General features: G+C 41.4%; 1 protein-coding gene across 7 annotated transcripts; it reads left to right on the forward strand.

Moving 5' to 3' along the window:
- Nucleotides 1-1,003: 1,003 nt before the first annotated feature.
- LOC103101350 (zinc finger protein OZF-like) lies at nucleotides 1,004-15,269 on the forward strand. 7 transcript variants are annotated; one of them, XM_016432942.2, is made up of 5 exons: nucleotides 1,008-1,453; nucleotides 2,162-2,282; nucleotides 5,144-5,270; nucleotides 10,313-10,408; nucleotides 11,257-15,269. In XM_016432942.2, exons 2-5 carry the CDS (start codon nucleotides 2,250-2,252, stop codon nucleotides 12,927-12,929), a joined length of 1,929 nt encoding a protein of 642 aa, XP_016288428.1. In that variant the 5' UTR covers nucleotides 1,008-1,453; nucleotides 2,162-2,249; the 3' UTR covers nucleotides 12,930-15,269. The 7 variants fall into 7 exon arrangements, with proteins under 7 accessions (XP_056676345.1, XP_016288428.1, XP_016288426.1 ...); XM_016432940.2 differs by having other exon boundaries at nucleotides 1,008-1,241; XM_016432939.2 differs by having other exon boundaries at nucleotides 1,009-1,226.
- The last annotated feature ends 5,907 nt before the right edge of the window (nucleotides 15,270-21,176 follow it).

Consider the following 21,176-nt stretch of genomic DNA (forward strand, 5'->3'; position numbering starts at 1 on the left):
GCAAAGCTTCAACAGTAATTGGTAGATGTAGAAAGTGGAGGAAGGCACAGGAAGTGATGCAAAAGAAAGTGTCTTTAAAAGGAATTACAACCTCCTGTGAGGGACAGTTCTCCATTCTTTGGAGTTGAAACTGGTGGAGAATCTGCTGACTGGACCTGAGACACTGTTCCTGGTGAGATTGTCCTTAAATTTCTCCCTTGTGGACTGACATGTGGTGAGTGAAAAAACTGACTCCTTTCTTGGATTTTCTGAAGAGAGTAGCCTCAGGAGAGAATTACCTCTTAAGAGAGGCATCCTGTAACCCCAGGTCCTTGACTACAAGGGCTAAGGCCTCTCTGATTAAGGACAAAACTCCCCTGCCAGTTTTAAAGTCTGGGGCTGGGAACAAATTACTTGATGCTTAGGCTAGATATCTTACTCTATCCTCTATGATTTTCTTATTTCAGTCTTTTTTTCATTTTGTAAATAAATCTCTTTGTAATTCAATTAAATTCCTGGTGACCCTATTTAAAAATAATCCAGTCCAATTTTTTATAATTAACCTCTTTTCCCCCTTACACTAGATTAACAGAAGAAGACTTTTGTCAGAGTGTTTTGTTATAAAGATTTTTCCCAATATGTTGCTTCCCTTCTACACATACACGAAAGGGAATTGTGGGAAATGCAGTTCTGGGCACACATTTTAATTAATACACTTCTGCTTCGGGTTCCTTCTGTGTCAGAATCCTAGCGCCACCTTCTCAGGCCCTGGGGAGCAGAGATCTATGGATTGATCAACCAATCAATAGACACTTATTAGGCACCCACTCTGAGGCAGCTTCCAGTCTAAGGAAGAAGCAGCTGGCAGGGCACGAAGTGAAAATGGGGTTGGGAGGAGAAGGCTGCAGTCCCCCAGGGTGGGGAACAATTCCTTTATAAAAACCTCCCGCACCAACCAGGAGCCCAGGCAGAAGGACTCCATTTCCCAGAATGCTTGTGTCATGACATCATGCAAGTTTTGGCCCTCCTCGGCGGAAGACTCCCCACTGAGGCAGCCTCGGGGCATGCTGGGAAACCTGAGGTCGATCTCAGCTCCTGGAAGACCCGCTCCTGTGCTTCTTGGACCTTTGCTGCGTGAGAGAGGGAGGCGGAGAAGTAATTTGCGGTGGGTGGTGGCGGGCTGCGGCTCGCTGCTCTGACTGCTGAGACTTTGAGCTCCCCAACTCTTGGCGTATGGGAAGAACCAGGTAGACCCGCTCCTGGTTAGTGAACCTGAGTGTGCGCATGTGCAAGAAGAGCCGCAGGGCAGCGACAGTGTTCTGCGCTGTAAAAGTGTGGCTGGGGGAGAGGAGAGTCTGGGGGTCCCGGGATCTTCGCGCCACCTCTCCAGGCCCGGGGGCGCATAGACACATTGATCCGTCCATCAGTCACCTGCTGTGTCCCAGGCTAATGAGGAGGCTGGGTAGGGCTGCAGGTGAGGTCTAAACCCAGGGGCCGAGGCCGGAGGACTCCATTTCCCAGAATGCCTGGGTTCTGACCACATTGTTATGGTATCGCCAGAGGCCTTCTGGGAATCTCACCCAGGCCCTTTGGCTCACAGTTGTGGTTCCTGGACCTTGGGTGGGGAAGAGCGAGAGCGGAGGGAGTCAGTGCGCAGGCGCCTTCCTGGCTCCCTACTCTGGCAGCTGAGACTGCAGGAAAACTGGTGGAGTGCGGGAAGACTGCCTGGACCTGTTGGAAGAGTCTGAGCTGGGGGGAGGGGGGGAGTGAGCCCATGTAAAAGAAGAGAGGCGGCATCAGCCTGCTCAGGGGGTGGCAGTTGTCCAGATCCACATGCCCTGGGGAGGGCCCTGATCCCGGGCACTGAAGAAATGCAGCGCACTCTCCCTGACCCCACCTCGGACCTGATGCCCTTCACCCCCTCCCCCCCTAGTAACTACCCCTCCCCCCAGCAGTTTCCCTCCATCCATCCAGTGCAGCTTCTGAATGGAATGAAGCCATAGAATGGGGCAGAGGTGATGAGGAGGCTTCTGCCTGGCCAGTCCAAGGCTCTTTCCCACTCTGAGGCTCCCTGTCTCCACCCCCACCCCCAACCCCCTTGGGTGAGAGTCTGCCCTGAGGAATCTGCTTCAGAGGGGCCTGGGCGCCCATCCGAACCCTCCCCCTCTCTCCTTCCCCACAGGCTCTAAAGAGGAAGTCTCCCCCCCTCAGGGCTGCCACCCCCTGAAGGACCCCAGGGTGGCCCCAGCAGAGAACCTGCAGCCAGAGAAATGGACCCCGGGACCCCGAGGCCCCCCTTCCAGGTGAGTGCAGCCCCTCCCCAGGCTGGAATCCAGCAGAACTGAGAGCTGTGTCTTTGCCAGGCCTCGAGGGGCACCATCACTGCTTGTGCTCAGGGGGAGCTCCAGGGTCAGCCTTGGGTGCCCACATCCACGGTGTTCTGGGGTTTCCTGGCCTCGGTAGCCCCCGCCTGGATGAGCTGCCCAGGTTCCAGACAGACAGGCCCAGGAGCTGCCATTCCTTCATCCAGCCTCCCATGTGACCCCGTCTCCGTGGTATACAGACAAGTGCCCCCCCCCAATCCATGTGGCAGGACGTTCCCCACAGAGCTGACAAGGCCCTGAGATTGCTGCATTATTAGGCAGCACTTCAGTGCTAGGAACTCTGATGTGTTGTTATGATGAGCAGGTGAAGTCTACTGGATATGGTTCATGCCTGTGTTTGGGGCCTACATTTGGTCCCATCTGGCAGCTGAACTGGATAGACTCAGGTTCGAGAATTCCTCTTGCCAATGAGATAATGCATTCCAGGCCGAGGTCTTGGTGTGACATAGTCTAAGAGAACGCACAGATTTGGGATAGAACTTTTAAGGGTAGAAGGAAGGAGAGTGAGGGGGAAGTTTTCAGGGTAACCAGCCTTGTTAGGTGGCTGCCCAGGTGAAATATCAAGCCCTGGGGTGGTTTAGATGCCTAGAAAAAGTCTAGCTGAAGAGAGCTTATTCTGGTAGCTATGGTATTCCAGATAATAGAGAACAGGGTTCAGGGTGGAGAGGCAGGCAGGGTCCTGCAGTCCTGGACTTGGGTGCCTTTTGAGGACCTCCTGATCTCAGGACTTCAGAGGCAGAGCAGTTAAAGCAGTGGGGACTACCAGGAACCATCCAGATAGATGACTTTCAAATAAGCAGCTGTCTGTTCTTGGGACTGAGGTCTCACTGTGTTCTCCCCTTTGAGCCCAGATTTCTCTGCTTTCCTTTGGGCCATGTATCTTTCTGTCTTCTGATTCTATGTATATCTGAATGAGGACCATTTGCTGTCCCTGCTAGTCGTGATGACTGCCCTTTCCACTGGACCTCATCTTTCCTATCTGAACTCTTTGATTGTCCTTTAGATGTATCAAGAGCAATTCACATCAAGGGCAAGACCTGGCTCCAGAGGCAGCTTTCTGCCCCTGCTACTGTTGTGGAAGAATGAATTTTGTTGTGAGAGAGGGAATGCTGGTTCTAGCCCAAAGAACTGTATCAGACTGTACCTCCTAAGACATGATAGTCCATTGAAGGATAGTGAATATAGTGTCATCATTGGGATAGACAAAGCCATTACAGGTGGCGGAATAGCCCTCGGACGTGTGTAGAAGACAGTGGAATGACCCTTGTAGAGTTCAGGTTCCAGATTGAGGATCTAGGGAATTGTATCTTCCTATGTTTGGAAACTCAGCCCTTCCTCAGACTATTCTTCCCTTTGATGTCCCAGGGGCATTCCAGACTGAAAAAAAGGGAGTGGGTTAGTAAGGGTTAAATATATGGTGTGGGTGTGTGTGTGTGTGTGTGTGTGTGTGTGTGTGTGTGTGTGTGTGTGAATATGTGAGAGAGAGAGGCATAAAAGACAAATGACCTGTGCTAGAAGAAAGCACTACCATTTTTTTTTCCTTTTAGGTCATTCACCCCTAGTCTATTCTATTGATCCTCCCTTCTACCTGTTAGCCAGGACCATAATGTTTTGATGATTATTGCTTTATACATACTACAGATTATGATTTGGTACTGCTAGGCTTCCCTCCACATTTTCTTCATTATTTCCCTTGATATTCTTGATCTTTTATTCTTCCAGATGAACTTTGCTATAAGTTTTGTTTTTTTTTTAAACCCTTACCTTCCATCTTGGAGTCAATACTGTGTATTGGCTCCAAGGGAGAAGAGTGGTAAGGGCTAGGCAATGGGGGTCAAGTGACTTGCCCAGGGTCACACAGCTGGGAAGTGTCTGAGGCCAGATTTGAACCTAGGACCTCCTGTCTCTAGGCCTGGCTCTCAGTCCACTGAGCTACCCAGCTTCCCCCTATAAGTTTTTTTAAATGACCAGTTAATAAATTATTTAAAATGAAGAAATTGTGCCTCTTGAGAATTGCAGTCATTACACTGTCAGTATCTTTCTTTTGAATTAGCTCAGCAGCTCTACTTTTCCTCATCATACTTGTTCTTATTTCTATGTAACTAAATGTGAAATGAGTGAATATATTCCAATAATAAATGACATCATAAAACAAACATAGAATGTTTTGGCTATAGCAAATCATATCCAGTAGTTCCCTAAACTCTCAATATAACACCCGATGGTGCTTCTTCACTTAGCTAGAATCAGAGTCTGATCCCATATAAACTCTATGGAATCCTCCTTATGCTTTCACCTAAATAAGAGTATTTCAGCCTTTTAGGAAATTAAGTAGAGAATTTCTTCTTTTCTTTGTTTTCTCCTCATTGATCACTGGTAATATTTACCCTCTAGAATACATAATACATGCTACCTTCTCAGAAACTTAAAAAAGAATACTCTTACCAGATCAACTCTGACACTTGTGATGAGGAGGAATTTCAGATCACCTTCTCTCTTTCTCCACAGAATCTCATACTTCACTCAGAGAGTACTTCCATCTCCCTCATTCCTCAGAGGGAAAAACATTTCAGAGTAATGCACTTCTCCAGGTTTTACTCTTTATAGCATGATTCTCACTTCAGAAACAAAATGTCTTTATCAATATTTAATTGGACTGTGAATGACTGGTCTGCCAGTTTGGGTAAATGCCTCGTGTGCTTCAGTTTCCTCCAGACAGTTGATGAGGGTTGTACCAGATGAATTCTGAGCTCCAAATCTTGTGACTTTTGCTGGTTTAGGGTTCAATAACATTCAAGGATGTGGCTGTGGACTTCACCCAGGAAGAGTGGTACCTTTTGGACCATTCTCAGAAAGAGCTGTACCTGGAGGTCATGCTGGAGAATGTGCAGAATCTACTCTCTGTGGGTAAGGACCATTTCCTCTGTTAATGCTGAATCTGCCATAAAGGTAATGACTATTCTAAGGCAGATGTACAGGATTTTGAGCCTTTGTCAATGATTAAAAAAACAAAAGTGATGATCTCTGCCCAGGGAATCTCCTTGTGCCTACTTTTCTTTAAAAAAAAAAAAAGTCTTTGAATTATGTGATCTGAAGCTGGGACATTCCTTTCTTGCCTCTAAAAATTGTTTCTTCTGGATAGCTTCAGTTGAAAACTTAAAGTAGTGTTACAGATTTACATTCCTGAAGGTAATCTCAAGTCATTTAGTCCAGCCCCTAATTAGACCTGAATTTTGTGTGCAAATGCTCTGTTTATTTCCAAGTAGCTTTTCCTCAAGGATGAGCATTGAAGAGAACCCTCTACCTGCAAAGGCAGCCCCTTCCCCTTTGATCTGGGTCTGGTCTTTAGAAAGGATATTCTTCATAATAATATTAAGTATTAATGGGAGAGGTGAATCCAAGAAGGCAGCATAGCAGAAGCTAGATCTGCCCTGAGAATGTCAAAGCAACCTTAAAATATGCTTTTAAATGGCTAGAGTCACAGAATGAGCATGGCTAAAAGTGAGATGGCTCGCCTGAGGAAAACAACTTGAAAGTTAGGCAGAAATGGTTTATTTTAAAAGAAAAGAAGGGAACTGGAAGTAAAACTGCACACAGAGGAGCGATATGAACAGGGGGTTGGTCAGCAACACCCTGCTGATATCTGGGGTTCTATAAGGTCTTCATTGGGGTAAGGAGGTGGAGAGGATCATAAGAAGGGCGCCGAATCAAAAGGGCAACTGACACAGATAGTAACTCATGGTATGAATGGCAACTTTATTGAGGAAGGGCATGATTTTATAGGAAACGGAGTTGTTACTGTATTTAGCAACCAATCATATTGAGTGGTTACCCCAAACATACCCATCCATATCGTTACTAACATGTTTACGTGACAACAGATAACCAAGGATATCCATAAGATACAGTAACACAAACTAAAGATGGCATCTTTTCTATTAGAGTCTCCAGGAGTATGATACACAAACCTAGAGTTTCCAGGGTGCTACTGTCAAAAGAGTGTTTGCCTTAAATTGTGACCACCAAAATATGGTTTCAAATCAAAACTATAGTGGTGGCCATAGGAAAATTCCCAAATATTAAATATACCCAAGTCAGCTGGGTTTTATAGAGATTTTAATTAATACAAATTAAGGAATTAATGAAAGGGAGAGAGAGACTAAGAGGAAATAATGAGAAAAGGGCTAGGCCAGCCTAGGCTTAAGTCTTAAGAGAGAGATCAGTCAGTCTTTAATCCACTCACACAAGATTTGTCCCAAGCGAGATTCTAGTGTTCAGAGAGACCCACCAGTTCAGCTCCTCAGCTCAACTAAGTTCAGCCACCAAGCCCTTCAATTCAGCTTTGGCAAGCTGACTTTTTTTAGAGGCCTTTCTGACCTCCTTTTAAAGAGAATTTTCTCCTTTGTCACCTCCCCTAAGTTCTCACATCTACCAATCACAGTAGACGTTTTCACAGGACTGACCATTCTTAATTCACATCTTCTTTAGTTCTCAACTTCTCTGGGTAGACTAAAACTTCATACCTCTTTTGTTAAGCTTGTCCCTTGCAAGTTTGCAAGTTGCCTGACCTTTTAGTGATTAATTTGACCTTCATAGGTACTTAGCACCTTTTTGTATTAGATCTAAAAATAGACCTAGCTTAAGGACTTGGCCTCACTAAAAGTATGGGTTAAGTACTTTTTCATTGTTCAGTAAGGAGTTTACAACTTTATCTTCCCCTAAAGTATGCTTAAGTATGGGTGGAATAATGTTAGAGTTCTCCCATTCCTGATCAAGTACCTTCATTGTTTAAAATAGGGAATGGTCTTAACCAAATGTTCTAAGGTAGAGTCTGAGAATTTTTAACATTCAGAAGTCTGAGAAATTTTAAGATTCACAAGGGCAAGCAATATCACTTGGGCTAATTCAATGTATTCAGGCCTATTCAACATACTGTATTCCTTTACCTAAGGGTCCAACATCTGGGGAGGGATCCTATCAGAAGAGTATAGACAATCCACTCCCCAACTACTGCTCTAGGTTCTTCACCTGGAAACAAGCTAAAATCAAGACTCTGTGAACTTTCTTAAGGCTACATTTTTAGTGCCTTCTAGGCCCAAACCTTGGAATACAAAGGCCCAGCACAAGCTGCCCCAAAGTCACTTGGCCAGTTCAAGCCTTCATAAAGCCTGTAGACCCAGGGAAAAATAGGTTCCAGCTCTCTGAGTTATGCAAACCATATAGCTGAGGGAAGGAGCAAGGAAAAAGTGAAGTTGAAGAGAATGCCCCCTTTACCTAAAAACAGAAATAGTAGGCAAAGTGGGAAAAAAAAAGTCTTGGAAAATGAGGAAATAATAAAACAAACATCTACCCATAGAAAATGTCTAAGGAGGCAAAGAAGGATGTAATAAAAAAATACTCTTTCCTTTTGAACTTAATAGACTATATTTTAAAAAGCCTAGATATCATTACAAGAAATTATTCAAGAAAACTGCCTTGATATTCTTTGAATCATAGGTTAAAAGAGAAATTGAAAGATTCCACAGATAACCTCTTGCATTAAATCCCTAAATGACCACTTCCAGGAATTTTATAGCCAAATTGAAGAAATCCCATGCTAAGGAGAAAGTACCACACTAAGCCAGAGAGAAACTATTCAAATATTATGGAGACCTAGTGTTGATTACACAGGATTTGGGAGCTTCTACATAAAAGGATCTAAATGCTTGGAATATGATACTCTGGGAGGCAGGAAAAAGGGGTTTACAACTATGAATCATCCACCCATCAAGATTGACCATATTCACCATATTCTTTCAGGGAGAAAAATCATCATTTAATAACAAAGGGGATGTTCAAGCATTCCTAATAAAAAGAGCAGATGTCCCAATAACCAAATTCAAGCAAATCATAAAAAGGTAAATAAGAAAGAGAAAATGTACAAGACTCAAGAAGCTAAAATTTACATATGCCAAGTGGGAAGATATTTGTAACTCTTAAAATCGCTCTCCTTATAGTAGTTAGAAGTATATATAGATAGAGGGTGCAGTACTAAACTGTTCAGGAAGATATGCAAATAAAAAATCACGGGGTGAAAAACAGGATAGCACTGAGAAAAACAGGAAGAGAGAAGTAATATGAAGTAAATTATATCGAATAAAGAGGCATAGGAAGAAAACCTATTACAGCGGAGAAGACGATGAGGGTGGTGGCAGGCAATCAGTAAATCATTCTCATGGGGAATAACAGTATATATTGGGGTATAGAATGTTATCTTACTTTCGAGCTATAGAAGTAGAATAAGAAAGGTGGTGGCGGGAAGGGAATAACATAAGGGAGGCATAAGAGGGGGAGTGATTAAGAGGCTCTATGGAGAAGCAGGAGAGGAATAAGAAGGATGGTGATAGGGAGGGGAATAATATAAGGAAGGGGAAATAGAGTGATTAGAGGGGAACCATGTAGATAGAATGAAAGAAAGTATAATATTACAAGAGAAAAACAAGATGAAGAAGAATACAGAGATGGTCATCACAACATCCCTGTGAGTTTGATAGTCTTTTTATCTTCAATTCATAGTTGAGGCAAACTGAGGTGGAATTACCTGACCAGAGGCACCCATGTACCTTCTCTTTGACGTTGGATTAAATTTTCTTTTCTGACTAGAAGTTCTGATCTCGTATCCCTTAACTACCAGCTGACTTTAATTTCTAGATAATGGAGGTTGTGAATTGTGCCTCTCCTATTAGAAGAGGTAAATAAAGATGGAACTTTCAGTTTGCATGATCTCTGCCTCCTGCAGATGTCCCAACAGTGAATACAACAGAAACAATTCTGTAGGCATTACTTGCATGGCCCTTTCCTTTATAAGGACCATATATTTTATTTTTCGCTTCTAAACTGTAAAAATAATAAGCAATGAATTGATTACAGATATAAACTGATTAGATACTCTGCTGTGCTTACAAAGTATCTTCAGTTTATATAAGTGAAAAGAAGCTCATAAGTGAACTTCTCTTTAGGGTCAGGTGCAAGAATGCTAAGGAGAGTCTTGCTATACAAAAATAAGCTATTGAGAATATGAGGATATAAAAGGATTTAAAAAAAATAAAACCATTACCTTCCATCTTGGAATCAATACTGTGTATTGGTTCCAAGGCAGAAGAGTGATAAGGGCTAGGCAATGACTTGCCCAGGGTCACACAGCTGGGAAGTGTCTGAGGCCAGATTTGAACCTAGGACCTCCCATCTCTAGGCCTGGCTCTGATTCCACTGAGCTACCCAGCAACCTCAAGGATTTCTAACTCTATAGGATTCTAACTCCACCCAAATAAAACTCCCTGGTTTCATAAGGAACCACAGGCTACACTAATCTTTTCTGATCTGACTAACTCAAATTTTCCCTATTCTATAATAAACCAACACTATAATCCTCATACAAAGTATATAATTCTTAACTTTGTCTCCAAGTTCTACAAATAACAATGGCTAGCTGGCTGAGCAAGAACCATGTTAGAACTCTGAGCCTTAGTAGACGCAAAACAATAACCAGGTCTTTCTTTGGTCTTCTCAGAGATAAAACAATTCATGAAACAAGAATAGACAGTCACTAGTGTTTCCCAAGTTGAAAAAGGAAATAATTTGGCTCCTTCAGGTTTTTCCCAACTTTCTTTCTACCTCCCACAGTGAGGAGAGAGTAAATGATGATACACCTGCTTCCAGCATTCACAGAAAGCCACAGTCACTCCCAGAGTCTAACTGCCATACCCAGAGAGAGTAACTACCACAGAAAAACCATTATACTTCCCCTACACACTGTCAACATTTGAAACTGACCCTCTGTCTCAGATCTGTTTCAGACTCCAATTCTTTCCCAAGCCAGATTATCTACTTCTTTATCTCTAAATTAATATAATAAGACTTAATTTCTAATATCATCCTTATAAGATCTCTTCCTTCTTTCTTATGCCCAGGGCTTCCAGTTCCTAGAGAAAATTTTATTTCTCATATTCAGCAAAGAAAAACATCATGGCTGCTAGAGCAAAAAGGCCCAAGGAGTTCCTCTCTAGGTGAGTGAGTTGAAAGCAGCTGTCTAAGGACTGTTATCCCAAAAGGCTTTTATCTGTTGTGGTGAAGGGAGTCCTGGACCTTGAGGCCTGCACACCAAAGCTGAATCATGCTATTCATTTCCTGAAAAATGGATGTTAAACTCAGTATAAGGCATGAGACATAATTTATGGTAGGTTGTAAAATAAGGTGAATATTTAGTATATCTGCATTTAATGCTATACAATCTTTGCATCTGTAGAGAAAAGAAAACATGTATTCCACTTTGAAAATTACTGCATGAGAGTTAGAAAGAATGAAGTTGGGTTTTTTTTAGCATACAAAATTTTCCAAGATTGACCATATGATAGTGCAACCAAAATGATGAGAACAGAAAATCTGGAAGCTTGCCTGAGATTCACAAAATAGAATAATGGACAAATGACTTTTTAGAAAAGATAGAAAGGGCAATGGAGAAAGACTGTCCAATCCTTCAGACCAAGCATGCTCAGGCATAGGGTTTGAGATATAGTCTACTTGCAAGATTGGTTAGGTCATTCCTCCATTCCTTACTCATGATATGAATTTTGAAATATGAGAATCTTGGACCTTCCTGATTCACATGTCTGTTGTGAGGGTTTATAGTAATTGTATGTGAAAGTCTTTCTAAAGTCATCCATCTTGTACATATGGCCAAATGGTATATACAAAGCGTAGTTATGCTTGTTTCAATTTGAAAACTCCTTTTTGCCTGGGCAAATAGAATAAAAATTAGTTTGCTTTCTTCCATAAGAGGAAATATCTTATATTTCTCTGTGTGTGTCCTCCTTCCTTTTGTGTTTATATCATTATTTGTTTTCTTCATTGATAGATTTTGAAGTGAAAGAGGTGTCTGCAAAGCTGAGCCATTTTGTGGAAGGAACTGGCCCCCAAAGATGCATGAATGAGGTTGCCCATGACTTCATTTTTAGCGAAATCTGTAATGCTACTATTAAAGAAATTAAAAATCCAAAGACTGACTATGAATTTGATGAAACTGCCACAAAATTCAGCCAATATACAGTCCTCAATCAGTATATTAAATTTACCTTAGGAAATGACTGTTGTCATGATAGTAAACATAGGAAATGCTTTCCTGAAGAAGTAGGACTTGTTCAGTCACCTGAGAAACCTGAAATGCCCATGTATCAAGGTAACGTAGGAGGAATGGCTTTTGGCTGGAGTTCAGACCTCATTAGACATGCAAAAAATAAAGGTGTAAAGATACATTCTGTGAGTGATAATGGTGGGAGACCATTTAATCAGAACTCTGAGTTTGCTGCACATCAGAGAATCTACACTAGAGAGAAACCTTATGATTGTAAACAATGTGGAAAAGCTTTTACGGAGAAGGGATCTCTTGCTGCACACCAGAGAATTCACACTGGAGAGAAACCTTATGAATGTAAACATTGTGGAAAGTTTTTCAGACAGAGGGGCTCTCTTACTGTACATCAGAGAATCCACACTGGAGAGAAACCCTATGAATGTAAACACTGTCGAAAGGCTTTTACATGGAAGGACTCTCTGGTTGCACATCAGAGCATCCACACTGGAGAGAAACTTTATGAATGTAAAAACTGTGGAAAGGCTTTTACACGTAGGGCATCTCTTGCTAAGCATCAGAACATCCACAATGAAGAGAAACCTTATGAATGTAAACAGTGTGGGAAGGCTTTCAAAGAGAAGGGATCTCTTGCTGCACATCAGAGAATTCACACTGGAGAGAAACCTTATGAATGTAAACATTGTGGAAAGTTTTTCACACAGAGGAGCTCTCTTGCTAAACATCAGAGAATCCACACTGGAGAGAAACCTTATGAATGTAAACAGTGTGGAAAAGCTTTTACATTGAAGTACTCTCTGTTTGCACATCAGAGCATCCACACTGGAGAGAAACTTTATGATTGCAAACAGTGTGGAAAGGCTTTTACATGTAGGGCATCTCTTGCTAAGCATCAGAGCATCCACATTGGGAAGAAACCTTATGAATGTAAACAATGTGGAAAGGCTTTCAAAGACAGGTGTCATCTTGCTGCACATCAGCGAATTCATACTGGAGAGAAACCTTATGAATGTAAACAGTGTGGAAAGGCTTTCAAAGAGAGGGGCCATCTTGCTACACATCAGAGAATCCACACTGGAGAGAAACCATATGAATGTAAACACTGTGGAATGGCTTTTCTATGGATGGACTCTCTGGTTGCACATCAGAGCATCCACACTGGAGAGAAACCATATGAATGTAAACAGTGTGGAAAGGCTTTTACACGAAGGGGATCTCTTGCTAAGCATCAGAGCATCCATACTGGAGAGAAACCTTATGAATGTAAACAGTGTGGAAAGGCTTTCACGTTGAGGAGCAATCTTGCCAGACACCAGAAAATCCACACTGGAGAGAAACCTTATAAATGTAAACAATGTGGAAAGGTTTTTACATGGAAGGAGTCTTTTTCCAGACATCAGACAATCCACACTGAGGAGAAACTTTATTGTAGGGGATAAAAATCATACTTTATTCTCCAGCATGCATTAATTAGTATTAGTAATTGTAAAAATTAAATCTTTAATCTCTAATAATAGAAATATTATATTTTATGGAGATTTATTAAAGATCATTAGAAATCAAGAAATAAAGAGGATACAAAATAGAAACCACTTGTCCATGGCTGGTTAGCCATTTTTAGCCATCCCCCGATTCTACATCAGAGAGGAGGAGCCTTAATGCCCACTCCCATTATCCTCTGTATACAGGAAGAACATAATGACAGGAATTCAGTGGGCTCTTCAGATATGTAGTTCTTTTTTAGGGTAACAGATTTTCAATTTTACGTAATCTCTGATTTTGATACATAATCCTACAGAAAAGTTGTGAAAATTTGGTGCCCTTCAGAAGGGAGACACTAATTTCTCCTTATGAAGAGAAGAGACATCCCCCTCTCCAGCAGCTTTTTATATATACATATACACCTTTAATTCACTCTTTTCTAATGTGGCTGACCTCCCCCTTTAAAAAATTCAGATTCAGAATTCTGAAGGGAGTCATGGAGTGCATTTAGTCATGAGGATAGAATGGCAGCAGGAAAAAGGCAGCAATAGAGTCAAGAAATCAGGAGACAGAGTCAGGGGGATGTTATTTACCCTACCCCCTGGAATGCCTTTCTGGGAGGCCCAGGGGAAATAGAAAACCACAACTGGCTCCTGAGTCTTGATGAGTGAGTGTTAGTAGGAGGAAAAAAGTTTAATAAACTGAGGCAGGAGCAGATTTCACTCTCTTCTCTTTTGGTTTTGTTGCTTGCTGGACTTTCCTGTGAGCATGGCTGTGGGGCCCTGATGCCAAGGACAGAATAGCCAGCTAAATGGAACAATCAGGAAAGTAACTTGTATATCTCTCCTCTTTTCCTCTCTTCTGAGGCCCCAAGACACAAGGAACAGCCATGAGGTCACTGCTTGCCTGCCACCCTGGCATCCTCAGTATGGGCTTTTCTTCCCAGAACTGCCTCCTAGTACTAGGAGACCCTGCTCCCTTACTTAGGATCTCACAAACGAGTGCACTGCCACCATTGTATTGGCATACAATGAAAATGCAGGCAATTTAAAAGCAAGGTAAAACAAAATGCAATTAAACATAATTATATAAAATAAAGTGAAATTAAACAAAATTTATAAAATAAAGAAAAATACACAAAATTAGTTAATTTGGTGCACCAATTCAGTAGTCCATCATTTCAAAACTTAGTTCTTTGCATTGATTTATTATTTAGCCCTAACACCAATGTCCAGCTTTGTTGGCTTTTAAAATAAACTTAAAGGAAGTTGTGTCTATATTTTTTATTAGAGTATTGTAAATATTTTGGAGTTCTTTAATTGGTTGATTTCGTGGAACTCACTGCTGGGCTCAAGTCTCAGTACCACATACCTGTGGCAGGTGCCATAACTTTTACTTCCCCACCCCAAGTTGAGGCAGGAACCCCAAACAGATAGGGAAGAAAGACTGGGGATTTTTTCTAAATTTTGGGAAGAAAAACAGCTTCTGGCCAGATAACCAATTAACAATTCCCTCATTATGGGGACTATTAATATGAAGAAGTCAAGTCGAATTCCCCAAGGTTCACCATTGTATAAATTACTAAGTTATTTGGATGAACCAGGATTTCCCAAGGATCATTGGATGTCACAAAAGGAGGCAGGCTGTGTGAAGCCTGGACATTGAATCTTTTACCTGGTACTACTTTGACTCTTTAGACTTTAAAATTCTAAAAGAATTGAAACCAGCCAATGGCAGCAAGATTCCAGAGAATATTCCAATTTGTAGCTCTGGGCATATCACCTTGATGATTCAACCAAGCTGAGTATTACCGATAACCTTTAAGTTCAATCTGAAAAAAAACTGAACCCCTGGCTTCCCATCTTGCCTGCCATGAGGCTACGCCTTGTCTTGATTCAGGTCATCCTGACTCCTTTAGCACTTCCCCCTAACATTCCTCTCTTACCTCCCAGCCAACTTTTGATACCATTTCTCTGTTCCCACTCACTGGTAACTTGTGCCCTGTCCACTCTTTTTCTTTATGTGCTGTAAAAATGGACTTGAATCCAGGACTTCAATCCCCAGAATGCTTTGTCATATCACTGAATTCTCACCTGAGCTGAGAGTGAGATGGGGTATTTAACCTGGTTGTGAATAGGCTCTGCACTCTTTTTACTTCTGCTTCGGAGCACACACGGCTCTCCACTTAGCAGGCAAGATGTGAGTGGTCCTGAATAGGCTCTCTGGGCCTAGACACGTGCTTTTCTTACTTGTGTTTTCTTTATATTTTAATCTTCAATAAACCTCTAAAAATATAATACTCCTTGCAGAGAGAAATTGATTTCTACCTGCCTCAGTTTCCCTAAATTTTAACTGTAACAGTGCCTAGCCTCTGCCTTGCCCTGCCCACATTCTCTTTCCTTGCCCATCCTCCCCCTTCCCTCTCTCTTATTACTTCCAGCCTCACTCTCCTCCCACTCTTCTCCCTCTCCTGCCCTTGCCCAGATATTCCCCTCCCTCTCCCTCTTGTTTTCCCATTCCTTGTCCTTCCCTACCCTTCTTCTCCCTCCCTTGCTAACCCCTCCTCCCTGTGGACTTTTCTCACTACCTCTCCTCCCCTTTCCCCCATCACACCTTACCATTGTGCTTCATTTCCACCCAAACAACAAGCCAAGCACCAGGAACCACAGACAAGTCCAATGTATCCATTTCCCACTTAGAGATGTTCCCACTTAAGAAGGATGTTTAAAACCCTTTCCTTCTGTTTTGAAATCATTACTGTGTGGTGGTTCCAAGGCAGAAGAGTGGTAAGTGTAACAGTTAAAATTTAGGAATATGGGGAGACTGAGGCAGGTAGAAATTAGTTTCTCTCTGCAAGGAGTATTATATTTTTTTAGAGGTTTATTAAAGGTTAAAGATTAAAGAAAATACAGAATAAGAAAAAAACACGCGCCTAGGCCAGAGGCCTAGGCCAGATAACCTCACATCACAGAAGAGATGCATCTGCTCCAAAACGGAAGTCCATAAGACGCCCAAAAACCTTTGCCACCAGCTTAAATCCTTCCTCGATCTCGGCCCACCTCAGAATTCCCGTGAGATTACAAAGCATTTTGGGGAAGTGGAGCAAAGGCTTGTGGGGATTGTAGTCCTGTATTCGAGTCTATTTTTTACATAAGGGCTAGGAAATGGGAGTTAAGTGACTTTCCCAGGGTCACACAGCTGGGAAGTATCTGACGTCAGATTTAAACCTAGGATCTCCTGTCTCTAGCCTGGTTCTCAATACACTGAGCTACCTGGCTGTCCCCACAAATTGTTTTTAAAACAAGTCTCTCTAATAAAGGCCTCACTTCTCAAATACATGGAGAAATGATTCAAATGTATAAGAGTCCAAGTCATTAAACAAAGTAATTGAAGCTCTCTGTTGTTATGTGAAATAATGGAGATTACTATTGATGTTGTTGAGGAAGATGTTATAGTAAAAATAGTTTGTTGATGATCACAAAAGTATCTTTCAGCTCTCCCCTCAGAAGGAAAGCCAGGAGTGACTTTCCTTCACCAGGCCGATTTGTAACTTACTTGGAAACTATTGTGAAGATTGGATTTGGCTCTCCCCTGATTGTAACAATGAAGGTACTTAGCTCTTCCTTGATTGTGAAGATTAAATTGTAATCCCCTGTCTATTTTTAGTTTTAATCCCCAAAGTTTAAAGCACAATACTTAAAGTTGAGTCTGGAGATCTACCCATTTTGGATTTTAACCACAAAAGGTGTGAACACCTATTTCATACATTGAGTGGGTGGTCTGTGACCCATATATGAAAGAGTGTGCAGTCCTGGAGTGAATTGTCAGATGTGACTGGTACATGTAAAAATTCAGGGAAAGTGACACAAGAGAAAAAGGTCTTTAAAAAGTGGAAACAAAGAAACACATAGATGGATTTGAAGGGAGTGAAGAGTCACTTAGAGTGAAGAGGGACATTTGGAGTTTGAAAGAGACACATTTGGAGTGGAGCCTGCTGGAGCTGAGGCTGATAAAAGAATCTGTTTATTGAACTGACAAAGTGGTGAGTGTAAAGGTTGACTTCCTTCCTTGCCCTTTCTGGAGGTGTGAGCCTCTGGGAAAGGTCCATTGTCTTGAGACTTCTTTCCCCTGGCTGGGGCCTTAGAATTTCTACCTGGCTCAGAGGAAGCTGGAGCTCTTTCTCTCTCGACACTCTGTCTGGGGAAGGGGGGCTAGAGGGGAGGGAAAGACATGAATCATGTAAACATGGAAAAATATTCTAAATTAATTAATTAAATAAAAAATTTTAGTTACAAAATAATGGTGCTCTATAGCTAAAATGGACTGAATACCAATCTTGTAGCTTTTTAAATGGCATATCATGCAATGTTTGGGGTGTACCATATAAAAGTCATAGGATGGCTATACCATAAAGATGAACAGAGATTCCCAAGTGCACCTCTTACTGTGTGTCCACCAGACTTGTTTTTCCTCTTAAGTGAGGAGCTCAATCTGTGAACTTAATGAAGACTCAGAAAGGCTGATTTAGATCTGTTCTGAAAATTTCCTCTAACAGTTTAAAATATTTTCTCTTTTGACTCTTCCTTCAAGCCTTTCACCCCCAGGAAATCTGCTGGGAAACTTCATGATCCTCCAAGATTAAATATACCTCAATATTCATCAGTCTCTTCTGCCCCTCTAATTGGACCTTTTGACTGGATGGCAGCAGGTCCATCGGCATTATGTTTTTTTTTTTTAAATAATAATTGCATTATTATTTTAAAAGAATAATTGTATTATTTTTAAATATTTTCCATGGTTACATAATTCATGTTCTCTCCTTCCCCCTCTTTCCTCCTTCCCCTCATAGTTGAAAAGCAATTCCACTGAATTATACATGCATTATCACTCAAAACCTATTTCCATAGTATTCATTTTTGTAATAGAGAAATCTTTTAAAACTAAAACCCCAAATCCTATACTGTAAATCGTGAAATTTCTCAGACTTGTGAATGTTAAAAATTTCCACATTGAGTAATCCTCCACTGGAACAAATTCCCTACTGGGAAACATTCCCCATTTTGATGTGAGAACTCACCAGGATCAAAAATGGGAGGACCTCTACTCCACCTGTACTTAAGACTGCTGTAGGGGAGAAAACTCCTTGCTAAACAATGAAAGTACTTGGACCCATGCTTATAATAAGGCAGGGAGTTCTTTGAGCCATGCCTGTTTTTTAGAATTGATACAATGAGATGCTAGGTACCTAAATGTTTTCTCTTAATGAGATTAGTTGACTCAGCTGTGTTTTCACTGGTTCAGACTTACTGAGGAGATTAGTCAACACAGCAGCATTTTTTCTGGTTCAGACTTACTGAGATTAGTCGATTTAATTCAGATGGGCAGTCCTTTGGAAAACGTCTACAGTGATTGGTAGATGTAAGGACTTAGGGGAGGTAACATAGGAGAAAACCCCCTATATAAGAAAAAGCAGAATCTCTTGAAGAAAAAAAAAATCCTTTTGGAGGATCTCTGATGAGGATCGCTTGGGAAGAATCTCTTGAGAGAGGCTCTGGAGAAGGGAAGCTCTTGGAGGACAATCTCTAAGGAGGTCTCGCTGGAGCTCCTCTGAGGGGACTCAGTCCCTCTGGAGGCTCTGGAGAGAGGCCCTTTGGAACAATCTCTGGCTGGAAGGCTCTTTAAGGAGGACTCTGACTGGAACTCTCTCTGGTGAAGTCAGCTGAGATGGAGCTGGCCTGGTGTCACTAGAATCCTTGCTTAGACAGACCTTGTGGTGAGTGTTAAAAGACTGACTGACTGATCTCTCACTCTCTTAAGACTCAGGTCTAGGCCATGTTGGCTTAAGACCCTTCATACTTATTTCCTTTTTCTCTCTTTCTCTCTTTTCTTTAATTCCACATTTGTATTTAAAATCTCTATAAAACCCAGTTGACTTGGGTATTTGAATAATTGGGGATATTTCCCTAGCGACCACCTTATATTTGATTTAAAAACCAAGACACTGTAGTGAAACATATTTTCTGCGGTCAAATTTACTCACCCTCTCTTATATCTATCACAATTTATATCTTCCACCATTTTAACTCACTACAGTTTACAACATCACTCTTTTAACTATTACAGTTTATGGCATCCACTATTTTAATTATAACAATACCCATATAAACAAGTGATAAATCATGTTTTTCTTCTGCATTTCTACTACCACAATTCTTTCTCTAGATACCAATAGCATTCTTTTTAAAAAGAAATCTCCCTTCAAAAGGAGATAGATTGATTGGGAAGGGCCTAGAGGGACTGATGATGGAAAAATTCAACTAGCACCCTTCCAGGGCCAGTAAAGCACAACCCCTTGAAATTATAGAAAACCAAGTTTATTGAGGTTAGGGAAATGATAGATAAGGTCCTAAATCTATACAGCTCTTCCCACCTTCCCACATGTCTTCTCAAACCCTTCTTACCAACTCCATGATGTTATCTAGAACCCAAAACTACCTGACTACCTTACTTAATCTAAATATGATAGATTGTCTCTAAAAGGCTAAGGAAGAAAGACTCACAGATGGACTGAATACTTTCCCAAGCCTTTGGTTGGCTTCCCAAGTAAACTCAAAGTCCCAGATGAAAAACCCTTGAGTTTACCTTAACCAAGTTGCCTCAGCCAGAATAGACTCAGCACTACAGGGAAACACAGATCTCATCCAAGGTATGTCTCCAAACTATAGTAAACAAAGGAAGATTGCAAAAGGATTCTGCAGAGTGAACTGCATTTGATTGACAGGGACATGTGATGCAGAATCACAAGGGATTCTGGTCAAGATTCTAAGGTCCCAACTGAAAAAAAAAAAACAGCCTCCTGGGGGAAGCTTTTGGAGATAGCTGAGATTTCCATCTTTCTACAAGGTTTCTGGCCCTGTGTAAGATACCAGATTAATAGGAGAAAAACTGTTTTTACTGGCTGCTGGCAGCTGGACAGAAGACCAAGGAAGAACTACTTCTCTGTTGGACCCATTTTGGACATTTCCTCTGGGATCTTGGCTCATTTACTGGACTCTGTTTTGTGAGGCTCTGTTTGGGTGAACTTAACTTATTTAGCCCAGATAAGTTAGTCATTAGGATATTATTAAGGGAATTTAGGTTTGGGAATAAGATTAAGTACTTCCTTCTCCCTTGTTACCCTCCTTCCTCTCCCTTTTCCCATCAATAAATTTAAAATATTTATATGTTTTCACCCTTGTCTCTTTCCCTATAAACAACCCCACTATAACAAAACCCAGAAACTTCCTAATCTTTCCACAAGACCAGTGAGTTCCCAGATGATAGAGCAAATTTCTTCTCTTCTAGCTCAGAGAGAAGCAAGATCAGAAGTGACTGTTAATCTCAGTTAACTCCCAAGATCCTCCTTTCCAAAGCCTTCTCCTTCCAGAATCTTCTCCCAGGGTTTGTGTCTAAATTCTCTCTCTTCTTAAAGATAATCTTTGTTTTTTTTTTCCTATCCCTTATCCCTTATCCTTACACTTTCTCCTAAGTCCTTCAGGATTGTCCTGGATTTTTATTAGTAGCAAAGTATCACATTTGACTGTCCCACAGTGTTTCTGTCTCTGGGTATAATATTTTCCTGGTTCTGTTCATTTCACACCACATCAGTTCATGTAGGTCTTCCTAGTTCTTATAGAAATCAAGTAGTTCATCATTCCTTATAGAACAATAGTATTCCATTTACCGTCATATACCACAATTTGTTCAGTCATTCCCCAATTAAGGGGGACCCTCTCATTTTCACTTTTTTGCCACCACAAAGAGGGTGGCTATAAATATTTTTGTACAAACAATTTTTTAAACCCTTACCTTCCGTCTTGGAGTCAATACTTTGTATTGGCTCCAAGGCAGAAGAGTGGTAAGGGCTAGGCAATGGGGGTCAAGTGACTTGTCCAGGGTCACACAGTGTGATATTGAAATCACTTTAAAAGACTGATATATATTAATTTAAGGTCGCCAAGGAATTCAGCTATGTAATTCCTAAATGAAACACTCAAGTCAGCTGCCAACTTTTTTATGGTGTTTTAACTACAAACAGGAGGAAGAAAGTATTAGAGGGAGAGAGAGAGAAGGAAAAGGGATAGAAGCAAAGAGGGTTTAAATACCCACTCTGCTCAGGCTGAGCCAAAGTGGGCTTAAGGCCCTAGATAGCCAAGGCAAGGAAA

Source organism: Monodelphis domestica, chromosome 3 (assembly GCF_027887165.1).
Source record: "Monodelphis domestica isolate mMonDom1 chromosome 3, mMonDom1.pri, whole genome shotgun sequence".
Taxonomy (NCBI): domain Eukaryota; kingdom Metazoa; phylum Chordata; class Mammalia; order Didelphimorphia; family Didelphidae; genus Monodelphis; species Monodelphis domestica.